Here is a 26,354-nt window from a genome sequence, read left to right as displayed (position 1 = left end):
CTAAAGTTCAGCAAACTGATTCAAGCTGTTGCATTGCCTGGAATTGCTGGAGAGAAAGCAACGGTCAGCATGCTGTTGAGTTAAGACGTTAATCTGTCTGGCCAGGCAGACTGATGAGTTTGTGACCCTGTATATGAATGAATACTCTCTCAAGACAAATTTCACCCTCACTTTCAAGTCGTTTGATTAAAGAATCGAAAATTAATTTTGCACGAATTTGTGGTGTCATACTGTAGCCCCCAATCAAATGCGTGCCAGTTGTGACTCCGGTAGGAGTTAGCTATTTTGCAGTTAACAGGAAGGTATAAAATACCGAAACCTAAAAATATATAATGTTGTCAAACTTTTTTTTTTCTTCTTTACAAGAGTGAGGCTTGTGGAGATGCAAGGTAGAGCTGACAGTGGGACAATGAAGGGAATGAATGAACAGGAAAAGAGGAGAGGGAGTAGGGGTGGAAACACTGAAACAATCAAGTAACATGGTTGTGTTAGGAAAGGTTAATGGGGGGTATTAAAGTTCATAGGACAGAATTGGAGATGACAAGGGGATGGTGGTGCACTGCTTGCTTGAAGCCATGGATGGAAGAGCAAGACAGAACAGCCTCTGGAAGGTGATTCCATATGCGGGAGAAATGAGGACTAAAAGTGTTGAGGTGTTCAGGGATTTTGTAAGTTCAAGCAGGAGGGGCTTACTAGAAGAATACGTTCTTCCTGTAGTAGATAGGAAGGGTCAAAGGACAGAGAGAGCAGAGGCAAGTATATTGGAGAAGTGGGGGTTAAGCTGATGCCATGCAAAGCCAGCAATTCATGGGTCATCCATTCCATGTAACTTCAGAATTTGCATGAAATTGAGGTTTTCATCATCTCCGTCTCCATGAAGAGGTAGCCCTTGTTTTACAGGAAGTTGAGTTTTGAGAGAATTTTCAGAGGATACACTCTGTCGTCTCTTTTCTGGTTTGCCAGCTCAATGGACAAATGCCCTTCGACGTCTTTGCACTAGCTTGTAAAAGTATGGTAACTTGCAGTGTTTCCTTGTGACCGGCAGAGGGCTCGTGCTTCTTGAAAGCAAGGATTCTGTCCTTCCAGTTGAAAACCTTTAAACAACAACACAAAGTCTCCTCTTCTGATTGTCATCTTCTTTGATCTCAGTGCAGGAAAACACATTTAATAAAGGGCAATATCCTTCTACTACCATAATGAACCCAAGGCCACATCTGAAAAAACTCAGATTTGCAGCTGTGTTTGAAGACAACCTTCTTACCAAACTCACACCATGGAAATTTGAAAAGAGCAGATGGCTAGTTAGGCTTCTCCAGAATATTTGGCAGTTGACAGTCAGCACCTATCTGAGACAACTTCACCACGTGACAAGCAACAAGCAACAAAATGTCCAAGACATGCAGTGCACATGATACATGACTAGCACATAAAGATCTACACAAGTAGCCATGTGCAAAGGGCCACATGTGCTGGTCAGGGTCCTCATACTATGCATGGGTTTTTTGATGGGTGAATTTTTTTCATGGCGAGTAAAAATTGGTACAGCCATGACCGCACCAACTGTACCAGCTCTTACGGCCAAGCATTAGTCCACAATTTCATATTTTTAGATGTTCGATATTTTAGATTCCAATATTGTTTTGGGAACGACCATCAGTGGTAACAGGAATAAGATGGACTAGTTATGTCATGAATAGACGTTCAGCATAAGCATGTGGTTTCTGTGTGAAATGATAGGACATGTGTCGGTGTTCAGGAGCCAAATAAATGTGGCCACTCTCTTCCGTAATGTGTCTAACACTCCCTCCTCACCCCCACCATTCCTCCAAACCACTGTATGTCCGGATTAGCCATTTGGACCCCCACCATTCTATGTGTTTGCTTTTATAAATCGTTTGCAGCTCCACAAGGTTTCTGTCTCATGACCTATTTCTGTTTTAGTGTGTGTGAGTGACTGGGCCGTTACAAGGTAGTAGTCACATCAACAACCCATATAATACAGTTACAAGGTAGTAGTCACAGCAATGGTCCAAAGGGCTGATCATGTCGATATAAAAACACCATGGAATACTTTTAATTTGAATTAATGCAAGCAGAACAGGTGGTGAAACGATTCCTGTGAGGGTCAGCGTGCTTCACAATTCAATAAGCAATTCAGAACCTGCTGCTTCCACTGCATGAGGATGGCAATATCATTACAACAAATTCATTTGAGTATAAAAAATTGACCTCAACAGGCAAACATGATGTATTGATTAGACTGGAACCCTGAAGCATTTTTATTTTTTCTTCTCCACATACCGTTAAGAAACCAGAGCACCTCTGGCTGGTACAGCTTTGTGGGTGGATGGAGCACAACATTGCAACCCAGGCTGAGTGTCTGGCCTTCCGTGGCAAAGGTCACATCAAACTTGTTCAACAGATGTATGTCCACCATGACCCCAGGTGGCACAAACATGGGAACTGTGTCACAAAAAAATCAAACTCTTAAGTTATGTCAAGAAAATGCACTTCCTTGAGCCAAAATGAAAAGTGCAATTTTTCATGTAGTCCTATGTACAACTACTATTGAAATGGATTATTATTGTTTAATTGTATTGCATGTGTCAAAACTTCATATACATCAACCAGGGGCCATAAAACCCACATTGTTATGAAGGTATTTGTCCTTTACAGAGGAGTTCCACTTGTATATTTTTTTTCCATTATGAATGACCTAATATGTTTTGTTTTTTTATAAACATCGAGCTTACTTATCCGCTATTTTAACTGAAGAATCGCAAGATGATTGAATCTCTTGAGATTGTGAAATAAACGTTTTATTTTCTACTTTTACCATTGTTCTAAATGAACAGAACAGGAATGTTGTTAAGAACGGGAAAAAGGGCAAAGCAATTGTAAATTTAACGTTCCATCACTATTTACTTTGAACATTGTTCTTAACGAACGGGAACAGGAACAACGCAGGCATGTTTTAATCGTTCTGGCATTCTCCTTCATGCTCCACTTACCTTGTGCTCTTATTTTACATCATCATTTGTGCCTGATTCAATTTACATGTTTCACACTAATGTGAAAAGGATGTGGTGCAACATTTTTGAAGTAAATTGCCAGTGGATGAAAAATTTCCATGTTTCACGTGTACAATAAAAAAAGAATGAAATGAAATGATGGACCGAATGGCCTCCTCCTGAGCCAAAGTTCCTTGTGTATCCTTGTGCAATGATGTTAAGAAGAGGAATAAGGGGGGAAGGGAGGATAGATAGTTCAAATGGGGGGCAGAGTTGGGAGAGAAAGGTTGAGGCTTTGGGAAGGGAGAGGGCATTGAGGACTTGGGGTTGGGAGGGGGTGGTTGATATCTTGAAGAAGAAAGGAGGAGAGGAGAACAGAGAGTTGGAGGGGAGAGGTGGAGAAGGAGTTTGAGTTGTGAGGGGGGTGTAGAACTTGGGATTTGGAGGGGGAGTTGAGGACTTGGGGTTTGGAGGGAGGTTGCAAAATTAGGGTTTGAGGGATAGAGATGAGGACTTGAAGAATAAAGGGGGAGGGGAGGACAGAGAGTTGGGATTGGGGCAGAGAGGGGACAGAGGTTTATTTATTTCTTTATTTATTTTTTGTATACAATGTCGTATGAGAGCCAACACACAACACACCGCAAAGGGGGCATGAGACAAGAGGGGTGGGAGGGGGAGGAGAAGACAGTGGGGAACAGAGACATTAGGAGATCTGTGGAAGGGAGAGGGATGGGGCAGGAAACACGGGGTATACAAGATGGACATTACAGGAATTTTCAGGAAGGACAGCAGCGAATTTGAAGGAGGTGTGTTTGGGGTGGATTAACGGGGATAGAAAAGATCGAGGTTTTGGATGGGGGAAGATAAGAGGTGGTGGTGAACAGCTGTTTTGAAGGACTGGAGGGAAGAATGGGATTGAACAGATTGTGGGGGTATATTCCAAAGACGGGAAAAAGAGGAATGAAAGAGTGAAGGTGAACAGTGATTCGTGATTTTGGTAGTTTTGCCAGAAGGGGGTTGTTGGCAGACCTTAAGCGCCATGTGTAAATATGGTGGGGACAAATCGCAGACATAGCGGGGGGGGGGGGGCAGACCGGAGAGAAAACGCTAGAAGACAGAAAGACCACCGACCTGCCTGTGGTGAGAGAGTGAGAGGCCCAAAGACTCAGCCTCATTGCGGGAGATACCAATGATCCTAAATGCCTTAGTTTCCACAGCGTAAATCCGAGAAATGTGAGAGGCAGGAAAACCAGCACAGTTGGGAGAGGTTGAGGTTTGGGGGTTGGGAGAGGATTTGGGACTTGGGGTTTTGGGGTCGGGAGTTGAGGATGTAAAGAAGAAAGGGAGATGGAAGGAGAATGAGCTGTTGTTTGGGGGGGGGGCACAGAGAAGGGACAGAGTTGGGAGAGGGGTTTGAGGTTTGGGCTGGGGTTGTGGTGGGAAGGGGGGGTGAGGACTTGGTTTGGGGAAGAGTGGGCTTGAGGACTGAGGTTTTTGGGGGAGGTTGAGAGATTGAAAAAGAAAGGGGAAGTGGAGGACAAAGAGTTGGGGAGGGGGGGAGTGCAGAGAGTTCGTAAAATCGTGTTATAGATTTGCATTGGGGTGGAGGGATTTAGGACTTGGATGAGGATGGGGGTTGAGGATTTGTAGTGGGGAGGGGTTTGAAGACTTGGGATTGGGGGTGGGTGGGTTTGAGGATTTGGGGTTTTTGGGGAGGTTTAGGGATTGAAGAAAGTCACCTCACAGAGGTCTTGACTCTTGAGGCACCATTTTGTTTCAGGTTGCACAAAAAGGCCTCGACTTGGGACAGGCTGCAACAGTTTCTGTACGAAAAAGCACTCAAAATTTATTTTTCACTTTCCTCGTTCATATTGAATGCCTGATTTTCATAACCTACAAATTACTGTATAAATCGCTTTCATTGATGACTAGCTGAAGTACCCTGTAATACCCGGGAAATTTGCCCTATTTTCCTAACGCAAGTTAGACTGAGGCATTAGTTGTATGGAGAAAATTAGGAAGGCTTCTTTTATTCCTCAGATTTATGGAAGAAAGTCTTTATGCTGCCGTAGTCCTCAGAGAGGTCATAGTTGAAGGCGGCCTTGAGCCACTCAATGTTTCTAGCACAAGTGGCAACTGTCGTTGATGTCCTGCCAAAACCCGGACCGAGAAAGCTGAAACGTGAGTTTTGTGCTTCTCTCGCCCGTCGGTGTGACACTCTATTTGCAGTTAGGCGACGCTCTCCCTCTGCAGCCGACTCTGCTTGCCTGGTTCGTTCATGAGCAGATATATCAGCAGTAAGACGACTCTCCTCTCCGCATCTGACTCCGCTTGCCTGGCTCGTTCATGAGCAGATCTATCAGCAGTTAGCTGTTGCCATGTGCGTGCAGTTCAAGAATTCAAATAACAGGAGGAGAATGTGTATGTTTAAAATGTCAACGAATATGAACATTTTGTATTTCAAAAATCCCTAGCGTTTTTAACCATGAAGCCTTTTGTTACGATTAATACGCCGGTGCACTATTTGAAAGCCTTTTTTTTTTTAATTAAAAAAAAAAAATTTTTTTTTCAAATATATATGTATTTTTTCATTTTTATGGAAAGCCACTGAGCAGATCCCGGAGCTGAATGTTAGGTCTATATGTGTGTAAAGTTTCATCAAGATTGGTTCACTGGTCGAGGAGCTTATTGGTTACAAACAAACAGACAGACAGGACTGCCATTTATATAGTAGATATAGTTTTCAAATTTGGATCATGGAGTGATTTTATGCATAATATGATGTGATTTTTCACGATAGACTCTCACGGACTAATTGAAGGAGATAATCGAAATATGTCTTCAGATTCGAGGATTGAAGCTCATCGACTAAATAAGCATCAAAATCTCGAGTGAAATCTGAAAATTTCAAGAAATTAGAGATTATTCTAACATAGCATATTTACTTTCAGCAACGTTTATGTATATGTTTGTGTGTGAGTGAATATATATATATATATATATATATATATATATATATATATATATATATATATACATATATATACATATATATACATATATATACATATATATACATATATACATATACATATATACATATACATATATACATATATATATATATATATATATATATATATATATACATATACATATATGGGTCGCTCGCACACCCCTGGTCCGTTCCCGTGAATTTAGCTGGAGACGGGAGGGTTTGTATCCCACTCCTGACACCAGTGTTGCGAATTCGCGCCCGCCGGCGTGCGAACGGCCACGTAACTCAAATTGCGGCAGGTCGCCCACCGGACGGACAATTCAGTCGTGACCCTCCGGGAACTATCGCCCGGAGCCAGTCACGGGTGGGCCTTTCGACCTCACCACAATCGTGCCAATCGGCCACCCGTGTAGGATAGGGTTGTTCGCGAAGCTCGACCTACCTAAGTACCCACGCGGATGGTAAACCGGGCGATCGTACCTCGCCGCAGGTCGACTCCGGACACGAGCCGCTTGGGCGGCCCGTTCCGTGTTATCGGGATAACTGAGCGGTGTTATCGTCGACCTCGACGGTTCAGATTATTTACCGGGCGTTTTGCAGCGACTACGAACCCTTTACGTAAAGCAGGATGGAGATTCAATTAGAGAAAAGACGAAGCGAAACGGGAAAACACGGGATAACCGAGCGGTGTTATCGTCGAACTCGACGGTTCAGATTATTTACCGGGCGTTTTGCACCCACTACGAACCCTTTAAGTGAAGCAGGATGGAGATTCAAAAAGAGAAAAGACGAAGCGAAATGGGAAAACAGTTCACACAATGCACATTTATTTCCCGGCACACGGAAAGCACGTGTATACAGTCAAAATGCACATAAAGCAACCAAAACAATAAAAGCAACAATGACGCAGAGTTAATACCGACTACGCGCACACACGGCAACACTTACACAGTTCTACTTCACAGACGGCGCCAACACACATTTACACAAAAGCAAAGGAAAGAAGCCACCCTCATAGACAAGGGGGCAGACAGGCCTGTAGGCCAAATGTGCGCGGAACCTAGAGGAGCGGCCAGGTCCGCGATACCGGGAGGGTCCTACCCGCGTCCTCGTGACGCGTTGGCGGGTGAGCCGCAAAATGTGGCCGCGCGGCTGTGCCCCGACTCCGTGCTCCTTGGCGGGTTTTGTTGGCACCATGTGTGGGGGGGGGAGGGGTGGGAACAGGGCCTATCTATCTTTTTGCACTATCAGGGCCCTTTTGCACTATCTCAGCGCGGGGGAAAGGGAGATTGTTGATGCCCTGGGGGAGTGGAGTGGCTGGCTGGCTTGGGTCGCGCGACGAGACGAGCGATCCCCCACACCGTAACCTCAACGCCGACCGCCGTCCTTCTCGCCTCAGACCCGAGCTCCCTTGCCTGCAGTTCCACCGCGCGCACTCACCTCAACTTCATCAACGCAATGCAACGCGTCCCCAACAGCCACTTCTCGACGACCCTCTCCAGGCAACTCCAGAACTCAACTCTTCCTGCAACTCTTCTTCGTTTCACACTCTCCCGACCCGACCGACTCGACTTTGCCACTCCCGATTCGCCTTGCACTCGCCTTTTTATAGGCAGCAGGAGAAACCAATATGCAAATATTCGGATCAGAATGACCTCGGGGGGCGGAGCCACGCTCGCCCATTGGTCGGAGGAAATGGGGGCGTGAACCTCCCCTGATCCTAGAATTTGCATATACGGACTTCACATACACACGCTTGGAGGCGGGGCCAAGCCGCCCCGCGCTCGCTAATTGGACGGAGAAGTGGGCATGTAGCATTTTTGATCCGAACTTTCCCTCGGAAAGGCTGCTATTCGCGCTTGCGGCTCGGTGCGTTCAGCACCAATCGCCGAACGGGCCCGAGACAGCCCGACGTTCAGTATTCACAGGTGGTGCAGGAATGGCCGTAGGAGAGAGGTGAAGGTGGTGGAGGGTTTTCGGTGGTTGTTTGATGGTTATGGTGTTGTTTGGGAATGGCGGTGATGCGATGATGTGGGAGCGTAGATGGTGGCGGTGGCGTGGTTGTTGTGAGATGGTGGTTCAAAATAAATATAGAACAGAAAATATGGCAAACTCAAAGCGTCGCAGCCTGGATGAATCACATAAATTCCCTCTATACAACGGGTTTGGGCTGACTACACATGTACCTATGAAGATATCTCACCTGAGGGTCCTTTATGGTGCAATGCGAATTTCCACAGCGGTAACACTACCCCCTCCCCTTTTTACAGACTCGTCCCGAGTCGTCAAATTTTCGTGTGCCATCATGTGTAGTTCTCCCCAAGTACGTTTTGCCAACGGATCCCTGAGTGCGACATTCAGTGTATTCGTGTCCTCAAAATAAATAACCTGAGGGCTGAGTAACTAACGAAACAAACCCACTCATACGGACGACTTAAATAAATTGCCGGCGCGAGACATACATGCCGGGGGTGTACTCATATTTACAAAACATAACTTAACACCTTAACTTACCAAATTTACACTAAACCATGGCCCAGGATCAATGGACTCTGCAGGGAGAAAAGCAGTTAGCAGGGAGCCAGGCTGCTCGCATGCAGTCTCTGGCTCATGCAATGCAGGTGACAGGGAACGTGGCCGGCTGCTCGCACGCAGTCCAAGGCCTCCCCCTTTTAAAATGAACCCAGTGAACCACAACGGTGTATGGGCTGCACAAACGCAGTCTCCTTGTGCGGCTGCCTACAGGGCAGTCCCTGCGGCACAGTGAATGGTGCGGACTCAAGCCGACACACACAAGGAACGGTGGATGGATGGTTGGAATCAACACGGTGCACGGGCCGCCACTGCAGGCTCATGTTGTAGCTGCCAACAGGACAGTTCTTGCAGCTTGCAAACTGTTGCGATGATACTGGCGCACATGGCAATGAACAAGGGATGGGGAAAATGCAGAACAGAACGGGGCTGGTAGACATGGGCAGTGGGCATGGCATGGCAAAGGCAGCAGGCAGGCAGTCAAGGCAGCACAAGGCCACTGTAGCAAACACAGCCGGCAGATGGACTGGCTGGCACAGGCCTTGAAGCAACACAGCTGCTGACGATCTGGCCGGTACAGGCCTCACAGCAAAACACAGCCAGCCAATGAAGTTGGCCAGCCTTTGCCTTGAAATGTAGGTTGGTGGAGGGAGTGCGGTGGTGCTGGCCACTCCGAAGGCGGGCTCGGACCTACCTACTGTCTCCCTCCCAACCTATCGCCTTTGCCTGTCTCTGTCCATACCCAACCCCTTAATTTGTCAAAATCTATTTAGCCCCAATTAATTTTTTGGTTTTTATTTTTACTTCCCCCTCTACTATAACTCGTCCCCTAACCCCCTTTATTGTCCTTTTTCGGTTAACCTACCGTCGAATAGCCTACTCCCAACCCCAACGTTCCCTTGCCAGAGGGGAATAAGGGAGAGCTAACGTCCTGTGTCGAGGCCCAACTCAAGCCTCAGGATGGCCTCCACAGACTTCAGCAATCTTTAACCCAAAGTGGGTCCAGCGGCCCACAACGAGAGCGAAGGGATGGATGGTGCGGAGGGGTACACTTCCTAATCTACCCTAACCATTAACCTTTAAACTACCCCGGGGCTTTCAAAAAGCACCTCTCGCTTAATCTACTGGTTCTAACAATCAAGATTCCTGTCGCCTGTGTTGGTGTCCTCACAATTTCAGGCCTCGCCCCCCAATTTTCTTTCCGTGCCCTCACAAGGTCTCATGGCTGGGATGCGCAGCTCCCTTGGCAGGCACTACTCTCTGCTGATTCTCTAACGATGGCACCCCTGGGCACTACACTGCCTCCGAGCCTACCAGCTCCCGAAACACCGAGGAGTGTCCTCCATGGCGACTCCCCTGAAATGCTCACGTGGCAGGCTGGCTTCCTGGGCCCCTTTCCGAGGGTCACCTGTGCCCACAACACTGCCCACGCGGCTAACGGTGCCCGGGGCCCCCGCATCATGCGGGCAGACCCGTGCCCAGTACGCTATCCCGGCCCCCCATGGGCCCTTGGCCTACCGCCGCCGACTCGCCCGGTGCTCGGGGTACCCACTCAGCGATACTCACCTTTCGCAGCCACGCTCTCAGCCTGTCAACAGGGCTCCTGCACCCCTCCAAACGGGTTTTGAGCCTACTTTCCCACCAACAACAAAACGACTTCCATTTTCCAACTTGTCTAACCCAGCTAACTCACTCTACACTGACCCCGGGGTCCCTTGGGCGGGAATCACTCCTCCCCCCAATCACTCATCGCACCATGCATTCCACATTCGCTCCACTCACACAGACCCGCTGGCCTCACTCACTCAACACGTTTCCTTTCAGACCTCACACATCGCTGAATCCTGCCATCCTTCTATCTACCTCCCCTAACTATCTTGTGCTCCCACGTCGTCCCTGAAACTACAGCACATTCCATTTAACACGACGTAGCTAAGCTAAGTCCCCTCTACACATTCACAGTCTGTCACTGTTTCCAAATCCTTAAAATAATTCCTCCTCCTAAATCTGAACTGAATCCCTCTACCGAATCCATTCCACGGGCCCCATGAGGACTAACCCCTGCCCCATGGAGCCGGTCTAGCTAAGCTAACCCTTCCCCCTAACTAGTGTCCATCCTGTGCCCTGGTCAAGGGGGTCTTCCACCCCTTGTCCAGGAATCCTGTTCACCCGAAAGTGAGGCTTGCTTTTTTTTTTTTTAAATTGTGCAGCACCAGCACGGCAACTCGCAACCTGCGCACTTGCGCGGCAATTCGCAGCCGTGCTCCTTTTGCATGACGTCATGGCAGCTGTTCGCGTCCCTCATCCCTCTTGGACGGGACCATCCGGCAGGGATTCACCCTCCTGCCGGATTCCAACCCCACACGCAGCCATGACGTCACCCGGCGCAAAAAAAAAACAAGCCTCGCGCTTCGAGGGGTTCCCCACACGAACACATGTGCTCTGCCCGTTGGAGCTTAACACACACGCCCGCATGGAGAACCCATCCGGTCCAAATCCAAAATCATGCCTAAACTTTGTCCGTCTGCGGGTTCGGCAACATCCACCGCGTGCGTTTCTGGACCGGGCTACACTCCCGCAAGTGAGCACGTGGCGGCCTCGTGCATTGCACGGCACGGACCTTGCGCTGGCTGCTGGGTGAACCCGGCGCGGTCCCCAATACATCTACGGCCGCTACCCGGCTTTTGTCCCTCTGTCGTCGTCGTCTCCGTCGCACTCTCGCGCTCAAGCTCCATTCAACCCACGCACCCCTGCGTGTCACGACACTCACACATCTCGACATTCCACTCACTCTTGGAGATGCGGCTGCGTGCTCCCACATGCCCACAGTCATCTCCCTCACATAGCGCTCTCTTACACACACCGTCCCTCTCACACTCGGCCGTTCACTCACACATGGCACCTCCCTCGCACACGTGGATCCACTCACTCGTGGCCTTTAAATCACTCCCGTGGTTTGTTCCACGCACGGCATGCTGGGAGGTACGTACTCCGGCACATTCGCAACCACACCACTCACACATGGGGGCGCACTCACACACGGGGACGCACTCACACCTTTGACCACACACACCGGGACAACCACACTAGGGATTCGTGTCCCCACAAGGGTTCCCGGGGCCTCTATACCCCCCAAGCTCGGCGTGCACCTGTCCACAGAACTCGTCCCCTCGAACTCGCGAAGCACGACTGAACTCACCTGGTCGTGATCAGCTTCAAGGGAGATCAGCGTCTCCCTCTGTTCCCGAAGGAGGCCATCCAGCTGCTTGCACCGGGTCCCAAAACAGTCCGCCAGCTCCCCTCATGGTCCTCCACTACCTCAATGTGTGTGTGTTTGTCACTAACCCCGTCCAATTCACCCTCGATCTCCCGTGTCTCTGTACATTTTCTCTCCTTGGTCCTTTTTTTTGTTTCTTCCTGGTTCCATTTTCCTTCCCATTGGAGTCGTTCTTCCTCTCTGAGCCTCATTCGCTGTTCTTTCTCCCTCTGAGTTTTTCGATCTCCGTGGACTTCAATTTTACTCTCTCCTTGAGTTCATTAATTTCAACCTCATTTTGTTTTTGTTTTCCATCCCACAGTCTCTCACGCTCTTCATTTTCCAGTCTCAATCGTTTCTTTCAATTGGCTCATTTCCTTCCTGTGTTTCATTCGCTGTTCTCTCACTACTCTTCCTTGTTTCCTCTCCTGTCCTTCCTTCTCCAGTTTCGTTGTTTGCTTCATTTGGTTAATCTCCCTTTTGTGTTTCATTTGCTGTTCTCTCACTACTCTTCCTTATTTCCTCTCCTGTCCTTCCTTATCCAGTTTCATGGTTTGCTTCATTTGGTTAATCTCCCTTTTGTGTTTCATTTGCTGTTCTCTCACTACTCTTCCTTGTTTCCTCTCCTGTCTTTCCTTCTCCAATTTCGTGGTTTTCTTCATTTGGTTCATCTCCTTTTTGTGTTTCATTCGCTCTTCCTTCATTGCCCTTTCTTGCATCTCATCCTTTAATCTGGCCTTTGCTTCCAGCTGTTCGATCTGTACAGTGTGGTTCCTTAACATTTCATTCTCTGCTGTCGTTCTTTCTTCTCTCACCATCCTCAACTCGTTTTGGAATTTCCTCTCCTTGTTTTGGTATTTCTGGAACTCAGAAGCTTTCTCTTCTAATTCTTTTCTCATCTCCGCACCCTCCAACCTTGCTTTGGCTTCTAACTGTTCTTCCGGCTTGCCCTTGTGGTTTTTCTACCCGTCTTCCCAGTTCCTCTGTCTCCGTTTTTACCTCCAGTCCCAGCTTATCAACTCTCTTCGTCATGTCTTGAAGTCTTTTCTCACACTCCACCGTTACGACCTTCAATCCCTCCTTTGGCTCCTCCTGGCTTTCTTTTAATTTTTCTATTGCCTTCGTTACCTCGTGTCTCCTCTTACACGTTTCGGTCTCCCCATTTAATTTTTCCCTCTGTGGCACGACTCTCGCCCAACACGTCTCCCGTATTAATCGGTCCGTTCCTGCCTCCATTGCGGGGCCGACACAATTCGCACCCTCCCCCATCGGCTTTATTGTATCGCCACGTGGCACCGCCATTTTGCACGCCGTTGCCCGCGCTTTGCTCCTCACCATTGCCTTTATACTCGCCGTGCCCGCCTGCAGGCCTCGACCTGTTTGCTGCATCTCACTCCGCTGGGTTTGCATATCGTTCATGAATGCCTGTGTGTGAGCATCCATTTTGTCTTCAAATGCTTGTCGCATCATTTCTATGACCTGCCGCGTTGTCAACTGCCCAAGCAGGACAGATCCGCCATTATCGGTCGCGGTTTCGCTGGGGGCCGGGAAGGGTTTTGACGGGGGAGGGGTGGGGGGGTGTCATCCACCGCGGCCGCTGCCGTGCCCATTTCGGGCTCTGGGTCCGTTTGTGGGGGACATTGTTCCTGTATCACAAACATTTCCTGCTCGGGGTTTCCGTCCTGGGCCATGGATTCTAACAATTCTACATCCACTTCTACTACCCCCGGCTCCCGCTCGCCTTGAGACCCCATCTTATTTCTCGTAAGGGGTTAAATTTAGCTCACTCGTAAGTTGGAGGGAATGGGGGTCGCCTCGCACACCCCTGGTCCGTTCCCGTGAATTTAGCTGGAGACGGGAGGGTTTGTATCCCACTCCTGACACCAGTGTTGCGAATTCGCGCCCGCCGGCGTGCGAACGGCCACATAACTCGAATCGCGGCACGTCGCCCACCGGACGGACAATCCAGTCGTGACCCTCCGGGAACTATCGCCCGGAGCCAGTCACGGGTGGGCCTTTCGACCTCACCACAATCGTGCCAATCGGCCACCCGCGTAGGATAGGGTTGTTCGCCAAACTCGACCGACCTAAGTACCCACGCAGATGGTAAACCGGGTGATCGTACCTCGCCACAGGTCGACTCCGGACACGAGCCGCTTGGGCGGCCCGTTCCATACTATCGGGATAACCGAGCGGTGTTATCATCGACTTCGACAGTTCAGATTATTTACCGGGCGTTTTGCACCCACTACGAACCCTTTACGTGAAGCAGGATGGAGATTCAATTAGAGAAAAGACGAAGCGAAACGGAAAAACAATTCACACAATGCACATTTATTTCCCGGCACACGGAAAGCACGTGTATACAGTCAAAATGCACATAAATCAACCAAAACAATAAAAGCAACAACGACGCAGAGTTAATACCGACTACGAGCACACACGGCAACTCTTACACAGTTCTACTTCACAGACGGCACCAACACACATTTACACAAAAGCAAAGGAAAGAAGCCAGCCTCATAGACAAGGAGGCAGACAGGCCTGTAGGCCTAATGTGCACGGGACCGAGAGGAGCGCCAGGTCCGCGAGACCGGGGGTGGGGGGGTCCTACCCGCGTCCTCGTGATGCGTTGGCGGGCGAGCCGCAAAATGTGGCCGTGAGGCTGTGCCCCGACTCCGTGCTCCTTGGCGGGTTTCGTTGGCACCACGTGTGGGGGGGGAGGGGTGAGAATGGGGCCCCCTTTTGCACTATCTCAGCACGGGGGAAAGGGAGATTGTTTATGCCTTGGGGGAGGGGAGTGGCTGGCTGGCTTGGGTCCCGCGATGAGACGAGTGATCCCCCACACCATAACCTCGTCGCCGACCGCTGTCCTTCTCGCCTCGGACCCGTGCTCCCTTGCCTGCAGTTCCACCGCGTGCACTCGCTTCAACTTCACCAACGCAACACAATGCGTCCCCAACAGCCACTTCTCGACGACCCTCTCCAGGCAACTCCAGAACTCAACTCTTCCTGCAACTCTTCTTCGTTCCACACTCTCCCGACCCGACCGCCTCGCCTTTGCCACTCCCAATTTGCCTTGCGCTCGCCTTTTTATAGGCGGCAGGAGAAACCAATATGCAAATATTCGGATCAGAATGACCTCGGGGGTGGAGCCACACTCGCCCATTGGTCGGAGGAAACGGGGGCGTGAACCTCCCCTGATCCTAGAATTTGCATATACGGACTTCATATACACATGCTTGGAGGCGGGGCCAAGCCGCCCCGCGCTCGCTAATTGGATGGAGGAGAAGTGGGCATGTAGCGTTTTTGATCCGAATTTTCCCTCGGAAAGGCTGCTATTCGCGCTCGCGGCTCGGTGCATTCGTCACCAATTGCCGAACGGGCTCGAGACAGCCCGATGTTCAGTGTTCACAGGTGGTGCGGGAATGGCCTTAGAAGGAGAGAGGTGAAGGTGGTGGAGGGTTTTCGGTGGTGGTTTGATGGTTATGGTGCCGTTTGGGAATGGCGGTGATGCGATGATGTGGGAGCGTAAATGGTGGCAGTGGCGTGGTTGTTGTGTGGTGGTGGTTGAGACGTGGTTGGTTCAAAATAAAGATAGAACAGTAAAAATGGCTAACTCAAAGCGTCGCAGCCCGGATGAATCACATAAATTCCCTCTATACAACGGGTCAGGGCTGACTACACATCTCCCTATGAAGATATCTCACCTGAGGGTCCTTTATGGTGTAATGCGAATTTCCACAGCCGTAACAATATATATATATATATATATATATATATATATATATATATATATATATATATATATATATATATATATATATATGTCAACTGTTTACATGCATGCTTGTGCATATTAGACCGGAGCCCGGGGCCCTGAGCTCAAACGAACGAGGTACTAATATCTGAGCACAGGGGCATGAATGGAGTATCAAAAGACATATAGAAAGTTATTTCTGCCGGGTACCACCCTCTGCGTAAGAACCCTGGTGGCCCTCCAAAGGGGTCCTTAAAATTGGCTTGATCAAACATTGGAAGTACCAGTTGGTATCACTTATATATGATGCATATGACCAACCTTACAACAAAACCACATGTGACAGACATGCCTACTTCTGCAAAAGGCCCCGCAGATGCCCCAAGAAGGGCCCCCCAAAAAGGGGCTAGCTTAAACATTGGAGGTACTCGATAAAACCAGTTTTAAAATCATATATACATCCCACAGAGTGTAAAATGTCCATTACCAGACAAATTGTCTGCTGCATTGGCCCGACCCAGAACCCCCAAAAGTAAGCCCTTGAGACCCTTACAACTGGTCGAGCTCAAACATTGGAGGTACGAGATAAAACCAGGTTTAAATTCCTATATACATCCCACAGAGTGTAAAATGTTCATTACCAGACAAATTGGCTGCTGCATTGGCCCTACCAGAACCCCAAAAAGTGAGCTCTTAAAAGGGCAAAACATTACAGTAGACCAAAAATACACAATTGGCATAATTTTGCACATTATGCTGGCACACCATTAGCATAGGAAACATTTATGTTTAACAATTTAACAAAATAACTAAAAAATACTAATAAGCCTACTGGTATCACACTATGAACCAGTAAACTCGGAAACTTCGGAAACCTTACTTCTCCGAACATTCTTTTCCGAGTTCGGAGATGTTATATTAGGAGAGGTCAGGGAACATTAGAACTGTTATTACTTCCAAAGATTTCCGAGTTCGGAGACGTTATGAGAAGTTAGGAAACATTAGAACTATTTATGTCTTCGTATATTTCCGAGTGTTTCAGTACAATATGAGCCTGTAGTTTTTCCGAGATTACTGGTTCATAGTGTGATACCAGTAGGCTTATTAGTATTTTGTCGTTCTTTTTGCCCTTTTTAGAGGGCAAAATGTTTTGCCCTTTTTAGAGCTTACTTTTGGGGTTCTGGTAGGGCCAATGTAGCAGACAATTTGTCTGGTAATGGACATTTTACACTCTGTGGGATGTATATATGATTTTAAAACTGGTTTTATCTAGTACCTCCAATGTTTGAGCAAGCCCCTTTTTTGGGGGCCTTTTGCAGTAGTAGGCATGTCTGTCACATGTGGTTTTGTTGTAAGGTTGGTCATATGCATCATATGGAAGTGATACCAACTGGTACTTCCAATGTTTGATCTAGCCAATTTTAAGGACCCCTTTGGAGGGTCACCAGGGTCCTTACGCAGAGGGTGGTACCCGGCAGAAATAACTTTCTATGTGTCTTTTGATACTCCATTCATGCCCCTGTGCTCAGATATTCGTACCTCGTTCATTTGAGCTCAGGGCCCCGGGCTCCCGGTCTATATGTATGGATATATTATTGTAAATTGCACTCACAATCAAAAACATAACCAGGAGTGACATAGTCTTCACCAAGGTCTCCTCTGTATCCTGCAAACAAAACAAAAGAATAAGTAACAATGAAATAATACTTAATGAATGTGGTTCGAGTCTAAGTTATACTTTCACACACATGGAAACAGATGCTGGGGGAAGTTGCTTCCACACAAACATTAATTGGCAACCATAGGGTAGCAAAATAGTCAATCAATTTGTTGGAACAATATTTTTTTGGGAAAAGTTGGATTTTATTCGAACTTTCTGAAAGGGTCAAAAATTCCTTGAATAAATATCGGTTTATTAAAAGTCTTATACTATACAAAATACAATAAAAAGAATTTAAAAATATATAAATAATACAATAAAAATGAATGTTGTTTTTATCTTTTTATGGTTGTATACACATATACCGAGACAAAAGGAAAAACAAGACCGAGCATTTAACAAGCATTGTCAGGGTACATAGCTATCTGGAAATGTACAATTTACATTAAAGAAGATCTACACACACACACACACACACACACACACACACACACACACACACACACACACACACACACACACACACACACACACACACACACACACACACACACACACACACACACAGCCTCTTCCATCCCATGAGGAATGGGCAAGGTGAGTCATGAGATAATATTGTTATTGTTATTCTCCACTCCAGCCTCCCAGCCACATTACTCTACATACACACAAAGACATTAACAAAATTGTATATTTCACTCAACCAACCAACCTAATACACCTACAACTATTTTTATGTCTTACACAAGAACAAATGGGGATATACAGGAAATGCAAGAAATGGAAAATAACCTTAAATACCTTTGTCATATGAGGGACATTCAGAAAGTTATATCAATGACATACAACACTCCAACACACAGTAACATTTAAATAAAAAAAATTAAAAGACAACTTTATAGTAGAGTACTGTATTGAGTATGGTACATCAAAATCAAAATCAATATACAGTATATACTCTATATACACACAGTATGTGCAATTTCTTTGAAAGAAAATATTTTCTTACAAATTAGATAAATCTGTATGTTGAAAACATAAAATGTGGGCATGTCTTTGATTATTGTGAGTATCTCGATGGTTGAACTTTTTGATTTCCCCACAGACACCGATCCCAATTATTTATGGCAGTGGTACATAACAAATCTGTGTACACATCCCTGCATGATTGCATTTTCCAAAGTAAGTAAGCCAATAGGCCTAGTTTTGTTTGAAATATCACAGGATCTTGTGAATCCAAATATTGCGAACAGAGAAAGCTACGTGCATGTGGATTTTATCTCTGAGGGAACGCAAACGATTTTCTGATGTGCTTGCAATTTGTCATTATAAACATTGGCGCAGCAAGGGCATATCACAACCAGGCTAACGACGTACTTTTAACGACCAGCGACGCGTAGCTTGCATTTTCACCCTGAGCATTAATGGCACAAATGCTGTACTGGCCAGTGTCCTCGAGCTGACAGCTGGGAAGGTTAAAAAAAAATTAATGCATAAAATTCTCAGTTTCAATACAGCCATGATGACTCCACTTCACAAGCAAGAAATGGTTCAACATGGTGTAAAAACACCTGCATAAAATAATAGTCAGAGGTGTCGTAAGCAAGCATGACATAAAGCACTGCTCGACAAAAAGCTATTGTTTTGATCTCGGTTATGACTAAATAGCAAAGTCTGATGAGTTTTCAACACAATTAGAGTATGTGCAAAAAAAAATTGTAATACAGTTCATCATTTCTGACTCACTGAGCGTCACAGTTTTTTGAGTTTAAAAACGGATTTGAAAGCGATATTTTTCAGAAAACAAGAAGATAATTATTCTGTTATCCGACTTCCATCTTTTTGAAAATGAAGAATTAATAAATATAGTAGCTTTATTTCTACAAAAGAATCATCAATCAACCATTTTAATTGTTAAGAAATGACTTCAAGATAGTGGAAGAAAACTTACTCGAAAATCTCCAGTGTGTGAATCCCAAACCTGCTTTCAATCTTGTATTTGCCATCATTTGGCAAGCCTTCAATTGGAACCATATTTTTGTACCTAATACAAGGAAAATTTCAGGAAGAAATTTAAGCTCCAGATAACTAGAATTTGACAACAATTCAGCAAACCTCTATGATGGAAATCCCCCCAAAAAATTTCAGCTCGTAATCAAAGAAATCATGGCAATTAACATGTAAATAAAAAGTATTATGAAAAAAAGTTATGAATAAAATACAGTATAAACATTTGACAGATTTTGAGATGTGAGAGAGACAGAGACAGAGACAGAGAGAGAGAGAGAGAGAGAGAGAGAGAGAGAGAGAGAGAGAGAGAGAGAGAGAGAGAGAGAGAGAGAGAGAGAGAGAGAGAGAGAGAGAGAATGAGAGTGAGAGAGAGAGAATGAGAGAGAGAGAGAATGAGAGAGAATGAGAGAGAATGAGAGAGAATGAGAGAGAGAGAGAGAGAATGAGAGAGAATGAGAGAGAGAGAGAGAGAGAGAGAGAGAGAGAGAGAGAGAGAGAGAGAGAGAGAGAGAGAGAGAGAGAGAGAGAGAGAGAGAGAGATATGACAGAGGTCATAGGTCATAAATAAGTCATGGAGAGATAGAAATGATAGATCATGGAGACAGAGAGACACAACCTGCAAGTAAGAGGGTTGGGTTTGGTCAGGATAATGGGAGTGTAGTGACTCACTAATTTTCCCAGTAATTAATGAAATTTTCAAACACGTAAACAAATAAAGCAAACACGTGAACTCCAGTAGCCAATCAGTTGCATCTTTCCGGAGAGCCAACCAATGCACGGGATGTTAAACAGGCCGAGGGCTCACGGGAGTTTTTTGGTGACGACACGTTGGAAGCTTGCATGCCTTCGCGGACAAGCCTTTCTCATCCCTATTCATTTTCGTACTGATTGGATGAAGTGTTGCAAATATGCAATTATGAAGTCATAACAAAGGCACTTATGACATCATAAACAAGTAAAATAGAGATAAAATGTTATAGCCCCCATTGTTTTGGAAACTGCTGTATGGAGTTAAAGGGATAGCCCATATTTATGTGCAACAAAAATGGCTGCCAGTCTACCAGTCGGCCATCTTTAACCAGATCACAAAATATCGTGAGGTGCATGTGTATGCCATCATGTTCTGTGCTTGTGAACAAAATTGGACCATGTTTGAACAAAAAAGTTTGAACAAAATTGAACGATGCATTTCTGAGAAATGGTTGGGGACACATTTAAGTAACAAAATGGCTGCCAGTCACCCGTTTTGGATCTCATCTGGAAGAAAAATGACCTATCTGTGTAAAGCCACCATTCGTTATGTGTGCCAAGTTTGAACAACATCGGTGAATGCATGTCTGAGAAATGGTTGAGGACGTGTTCAACATCAGGGTTTTTACAACTAAAATGGCCGCCAGTTAGCCAGCTTAAACCTTATCTCGGAAAAAAAAAGGATGTGCATATGGAAGCCATCATTCATTTTCTGTGTGCCAAGTTTGAACATGAACAGTAATTGCATGTCTGAGAAATAGTTGAGGATATGTTCAACCCCAGGGGGGTTTTTTTTGAACTAAAATGGCTCCCAGCTGGCCATCTTTAATCGCATCCCAAAACAAAATTATGTGCTTATGTGTGCCATCATGTGTTGTCATTGTGCCAAATAGGAATAAAATTGGTCTATACATGTCTGAGATATGGTTGCGGAAGTACACACACACGCACACACACGCGCACATACACACACACACACACACACACACACACACACACACACACACACACACACACGCACACACGCACACCCACACCCACAAAAATTGAGACCAAATCCATAAGTTTCCGTTTTGGAGGAAGTCCAACAGTGGCTTAAAAAACTGACACTTATTCCCCATGGGACAGGAGCCAAGTTTCAATCTATGGAGCAAATTTCATGTTAATCCAACAAGCAGTTGCAGAAAAGAGGGTCGAGCAAAATGCACACATGTACGTACGTTCCATGTACCGTACGTTCGATGTACGGACGTACACAATCGATTGTTTAACCTCAGTTTTCACTTCATGAGTGCAGGCTAATAAATCCCAATGTTATTCCATGTATTCTCATAGTTTCCAGCATTTCATGGCCTGTGCAGCTCAAGTTGATATCTCTGCAAGCTGCAAGCATTCCTCTCCTTCCACGGGGCCTCATTGTACTCTTCAAATATGATGCGTTCTATATCTCAAACAAACACTGAACAATGGCAATGTAAACCTGTCGGATCTTCTCTCCACACTTAGCGTGTAACATATCATACGAGTCTCTCCCCCAGCTGGGTGTGGAGGTGGAGAGAGGGCGTTAGTGGCGGTGGTTCCAAGTCTGAGGTTTCTCGCCATAATCATATTGCTGGACATAATAGACGATTGTAAAAAAATACGTCAATGCAATCTTGAGATATTTTGCGATATCCTGATGTACGTACATTAAATGCAAATGTGTGACAATGTTGTCAATGACTCTTAAGGCTTCATCAACAAGACAGATAACCAAGCGATTGTAAAAGATAAAGTGACGAACACCAACGGCCCCAAAAGAAAGAAGGTGAGTAGCATGTAGAAAGAAACAAGAGCAGATATAAGAATCCAGCATGGGTGTTGCACTCCATGTAGCACGGCGATGACACGTACCAGCAGACAGTAGGCCGAGGCCAGGCTTGGATTGTGCAAGCAAATTGGATGTTGCTTTTTTCCCACACTGTATGCGACCTCAGCTTGATGGTGAATTCGGGGGCATACAGCAAGCCATCTTTATTCATGTGACGCCAATGCTTCAAATGCTCCTCCACCTGCCATCATAACAGCATTTTATATGGTTTGTCAGAAAGGTTATCAAGTTTGCCTGTGCTAGTTATTGGAATAATTAATCTGCAGATAAAGGAACATTGAAGCCAAGGTGAGTAGCTTTTCTCATCATCAAATGCACAGGCCTTCTTCTTTAAGCAAACGCCTTAACTTTCCACTTCACTTGGATCAAGCAGCCATCACTTCACCGAGCCAAAGCTCACTTATGTCCTGAGACCCACTTAGCTCCTGTGGTGAATTATCCAATATGAGCTTTTGCTGCATTCCCAAAGTGCCTATTAGGAGCAAACTGGTCTCCTTTGGCAACAATCCATGTGATTGAAAATCCACGTGCGATGCGATTGCTGTCAGGATTGAAACAAAAAATCAATTGAGATGAAAATAATAATAATAATAGGGATTAATTAAAACTGGGGAATTTATGTACTGAAAGATGTCAGTCGGGCCATGACACCTGAACTCGATGCACATCTCCATACTCCCATGTGTTGCAGGTAGTGCTAATTATACAGAAAATTCCCAGCAGAGAATCTGGCCTTTATTTGGTACCAGCAAAGTTCTTTGCAATGAAGTTTCCCCTGCTGACACAGCAGCAGAATGGCAGTCGCTAGTGGAAATCCATCTCGCACAAGACAAGATGGATTCGACATGACACCCATTCTGGATGGCTCATGAGCGAGCTGGCTAACAAATGAGCTATCCTGCTCACCCACTAATTAAAAAAAAAAAACTAAACATGAAAATCCAGAGAAGTCACGAGAAAAAACAAGTTCAAAAAAGTTTAATTTCATTTTAAAATGTTGTATTCACAAACATTAATTTTACAGAACATACGTACTGTATACACGTTTAAATAAATGGATGCTGTCTGTCTGTGACCCTTTACATTTCCCTCTCTCACCACTTCCCACACGTTTTATTTTGAGGGCGGGGGAGCTTTAAAATCTTACTAGTCACACTTCACGTTTTAGCATCATGTATTATTGTTTAACAAGTTTGGTAAACCTGGTGTTAGCTTCATGGTTAAAGTGGCTGCCTGAAGATCTTAGAGTCTTAAGTTCAAGCTCCTGTCGTGCTGTTGATTTAAGACGAGGTGGGTTGACTCAGCACGTCATCCTGCAGAGGTCGACAAAATGAGTACCAGCTTCCTGGTAACAGGGGCACTGCATCAGTGTTACAGTCACATTCCCAGAAAATGATGCAGCCAAACAGCCACAGGCAGCATAGGAATAAATAAATAACAAGTTGGGTCATCCGATCAAGATTGGGTTATTTAGACAAAGTGGAAATGAGGGAAACACTCCAACATAAGGGTAGATGGACACAACAGAGGGACACCTCAAAGAAGAATGGACGAGACGAAGAACCAACAAGGAAACAAAACGTCTGAGCCCATAAACGGACATTTTACACTGCCAGCAAAGATTAACTCTGGAGTGCAACATGGCAATGATGGACCACATGGACTTCTCATTTCCTTGTTTGTCATACAGGATCATGCAACTACTCTTTGGACTCAGTGTTGTCCGGAGGACAGTGTGGACTCGTTGTATGTATTAATCTACATCCTGCACACAGAAAATAGATATTTAAATGCAATACCTTTTTGATTCCCAACAGAGCATTGACCTTCTGTGCATGCACAATCCAAGCTCTGCCCCTCTCCCTGCTGAGGGAGTGACGCACGCACCACCAGCCGAACCAATGTGTGGTGAAGGCTAGGCATTACATCACATGGCATAATGCCTGCTTCGTACCGCACCGTTATTTTTTGTTTTTAAGTCATTTTGATGAACAGTTGAAAGTTATTATTGTGATACAGATGAGTGAAAATAATGCGGTCCAGCAAATTTCAAGAAAATTGGCACAGGGTTTGGAAACATATACAAGGAGCAAAGACACTCACTATATATATATATACCTATACATATACAGTAGTTTTGTTTTCTGTCTGTCTGTCTGTCTATCGATTGATACATTCGGCCCACCGGTAGTAACCCCATCATATTGCATTCCGTTGGAATCCTCTTGGCACATGGAGATGCAAGAAAACATTTTCCAACCTACAGGGTAGGGGGTTCAGGGTGGGGAGAAGACCCCAATTCTCTCTGTGTAAATGTGTATTGTATAGCGTCAACTGGTGGTCGACAGTATAACAAATCATCTTCATCTAAATTCTAAATTCCATACCTCTACTAGTACATTATATATTTGTCCAATATAGATCAGTGAAGGTAAGTGTCAGACATACAGGAGGTCAGTGTCATACTTCCCATGACTGGTCAGTTTAGTGATCAAGCTTCCTTTTTTTAAAAACCAATAACAAGCAACAAAGCTTGGGCCTAAACAGGTGATTCAAGTTGTTTGTTCTCCCATTTACAAATGCTTTCCACAAATTACAAGTCAAGCAGGTTCAAATACTCATATCGGAAAAGCTTTATGTTCTCACAGTCTGGATGTGTGAATGTGATCCCTGTACTAAATATATAAACAAATGCAATTCTGAAATTTAAATAAATAAACTATCTCAAAGGAACAAATGTCCTTCCCGGTACTTATACGTTCAAACTATTGCCATGAGCACCTTTTTGTTTACTTGGAGCTGGTTTGCACGTCCGCGCACCAAATTGCTGGCATAATCTAGGCTGTGCCGAGCAAGCTGGATGTCCCTGGTCATGATGGTGCTGCGTGATGCTTGCGCCGATGATGAGCCTGCAGTATGTTTTGCCTCTCCATCAAACTGGTGCCTGCGTGAACAACAATAACAAAAACAACTCGAACTGTGACCAGTGCTGTTGGTTTCCAAGCAGTCCAAATATGCCACCCACATAGAACCCCATTCGTACATTTTTCTGGAAAAATGGAATCCATATCCATCATCAGTGGGAAAAAAAGTTAAAGTATGTTACTTTTTGTAGCCAATTAAGCATCAGTGCGCCAAACTACAATACATATAGCAAGGTACTTTCTTTGTCAAATTTCAGTGTTTTGTGATTATGTAACATAATAGTGAGCTCCCAGAGTTTTTAAAGCAGAAACTTCAAACTCACACTTCAACACTGCTAAGAGGTGGTTAAACTGGTGCCAAGGGACAAAATTCAAGATGGCTACCAAGACAGGACAGATTAAAAAAAATTCATCAAGTTCCAAGGGTTAAACATGTACAGATTGGCATAGCAAGCTATAAAAAAAAACTATTTCAAGTCGTTACACAAAAAAATTGGCAGAACTACAATAATACTAATAATCCCAACAAGGAAAACAGGCTTCCAAAATCCTAAAAAACAAAAACAGCCCAGCATTGTTAACGACAGAGTTGAGCACGTCATTTATTAATTTGATGCCCTAATTCATTTTTCTGCCGACATCATTTTACAACCAAACATTTATGAGATAACTGTCTGTAAAACTTTCATTGTCCTGTGGCACAGTTAGAATAGCTAGATAAAGGCTTTAAATCAGAATCACAGAGAGGGACAAAAGCTACTACACACACAAACGTCTCCTAGTGTCTATATCCTGCACGTCATTTATAGATAAACTCCATAATTAGGTTAATATCACCTTTAAAAAATAAATTCAAAACTCATAAAACTTTCACAATTGCATCCTTATGTCCTCATCTTTCAAATAGTATATGTACAAGCCTCCTTGTTCATCAAAAAGCAAAGATTAACGGTATTTGCCACAACTTAGAGGACAACAACTAACCCTACACTATACACAACTGCTCATAATGGTTACACCTCCTGGTGGGATCTTCAATGAGTCATAACGTGTAAATAATGCACCGAGGGAGAGAGTGAGTAAGTGGGCCTTCAATGGAGCAGATGCTTCCTTCGACACATCATTTCAGTCATCAGAGCATGCTGTGAGGACACAGGTGCCTGGACGGAATAAAATTGACTCCATATATTTGGCCCACTGTCGAATCATTCGCTCGAGCCACGACAATAACCGCCGGGAGTCGAAACTGACAATGTGATGAATGAATGGTGCAATGTGCTGGACCAAGGGATCTCATTGCACATTTAGCCCTATCATCTGTTTGTCCTCAGTATGGAATCGGGAGCATTTCTCTTCATGGAAAGGACCACATGCGACACCGTTCCACCCACCAAGCTAACGTGTCTGAACAGAGGCAGAAAACACAGGACCCGGGTTAATTCTGTGCTGATTTCTCACAAACTTACAAAAACATCACTTATGGATGGCCTTTTGAAAATAATAACAAACTTGCTGTGGATTCTCACATCTATCGTCCACCTGAAATGAACATCTCTGGTCAAGAATGCGATCGATACTTTTTC

At 45.4% G+C, this 26,354-nt stretch overlaps 1 protein-coding gene across 2 annotated transcripts in view; it reads right to left on the bottom strand.

The window, feature by feature from the left end:
• Positions 1-26,354, bottom strand: part of MYOM1 (myomesin 1) — a 160,929-nt gene that overhangs the window by 81,261 nt on the left and 53,314 nt on the right. For both annotated transcript variants that reach the window (XM_085846647.1, XM_085846648.1), the window contains 6 exons: positions 24,629-24,791; positions 21,871-22,028; positions 19,169-19,261; positions 18,595-18,683; positions 17,170-17,223; positions 2,302-2,463 (listed from right to left, as the gene is read on the bottom strand). In XM_085846647.1, coding sequence (XP_085702773.1) covers positions 2,302-2,463; positions 17,170-17,223; positions 18,595-18,683; positions 19,169-19,261; positions 21,871-22,028; positions 24,629-24,791 — 719 coding nt within the window. The remainder of the gene's footprint in view (positions 1-2,301; positions 2,464-17,169; positions 17,224-18,594; positions 18,684-19,168; positions 19,262-21,870; positions 22,029-24,628; positions 24,792-26,354) is intronic.

This window comes from Eptatretus burgeri, chromosome 11 (assembly GCF_056783735.1).
Source record: "Eptatretus burgeri isolate ZD-2024b chromosome 11, Ebu_testis_v1, whole genome shotgun sequence".
NCBI classification, from domain to species: Eukaryota; Metazoa; Chordata; class Myxini; order Myxiniformes; family Myxinidae; genus Eptatretus; species Eptatretus burgeri.
Note: the sequence above shows the minus strand (reverse complement) of the source record. Positions and strands in the feature narration are given on the sequence as shown.